The 962-nt window shown below is 44.4% G+C and overlaps 1 protein-coding gene across 1 annotated transcript; it reads left to right on the top strand.

Moving 5' to 3' along the window:
* Positions 1-31: 31 nt before the first annotated feature.
* On the top strand, positions 32-315 carry PHALS_02950 (uncharacterized protein; the record flags this gene model as incomplete). The annotated part of the gene is made up of 2 exons (XM_024717419.1): positions 32-139; positions 229-315. 2 exons carry the CDS (start codon positions 32-34, stop codon positions 313-315), a joined length of 195 nt encoding a protein of 64 aa, XP_024582920.1.
* Between the last annotated feature and the right edge of the window lie 647 nt (positions 316-962).

The following is a 962-nucleotide window of genomic DNA, read 5'->3' as shown; positions in this document are numbered from 1 at the left end:
CAGCGCGTTGCGTAGGTTCTGAACCGGGGACATGCGAAATGACAGTTTTTTCTTGGCGGCACCAGGGCCTAAAGCAGAGGAAGAAGATTCATTTCGATCTTTACGGACAGATGGTGAGGTGGAGAGCGTAGCGCGGAGGGTTGCGCGGCCACGACGTAGCGTCAACGTCGTCCAGCTAGAAGTCAACATTTTGAAATGATTGTGCAATAGCAATATTCTATATTTCAGTTCTCAAAGTTTTACACACTTATTTTAGAGATATCACTGCGGTTCTTTGAGAACCCGCTTCTGTTGCATTATTCGGACATGCAATAATTAATGCTGTGGAATTGCCCTTATGACTTATAAAAGGTGTTAGGTTTCCATCAAATAACTTCGTTTATTTGTTAGTCCTACCTTATGCAAGCTATGGCAAACACTGTTTGAGTCGCAAATTCAATACAACTGAATTCCTATAACTGCAGTGCCGTTTGCCGAGGACCATTGATTGCCGCTGTGACGGGATTACACGTACCCTGGTAACAGGGGTGTGTGTCACGCGAGATGTGCATAGTGCGACTGCACCCAAACAAGAATACGGTATGTTATATATGTACCATTGATTGCCGCGGCGGCGTTAAATGAATAGTTGACATTGTACGTATCCAGATCAGCTGAATCAAATCAAATTTGCAGTGAAGCCCCCACTTAAGGTAGGATTTGTGCAAATGAAACGACTAAGATGGCTTCACAATACAGGCTGATATATCGACATAGTTCGGCAAAACAGGTGAATCATGATGCGGCGGGGCTGCCGTAGCTAAGCGCTTGAGGAAGCGTACTTTAGGTCACCGAACTTTCGTTCTTTACAAGAACCAAGTATGGGTTAGCGGATAGCAATCCGCTTACTCCAAGAGCCTCCCAAGGCTAATTGACTCTTCGCCTAATTGACTCTTTTTGATCCTAATTAAAAAAGTTGAGAA

Source organism: Plasmopara halstedii (genome assembly GCF_900000015.1).
Source record: "Plasmopara halstedii genome assembly, contig: Scaffold_2061, whole genome shotgun sequence".
In the NCBI taxonomy this organism is placed as follows: Eukaryota; Oomycota; class Peronosporomycetes; order Peronosporales; family Peronosporaceae; genus Plasmopara; species Plasmopara halstedii.
The sequence above is the reverse complement of the archived record's forward strand: the minus strand, read 5'-3'. Positions and strand labels throughout refer to the sequence as shown.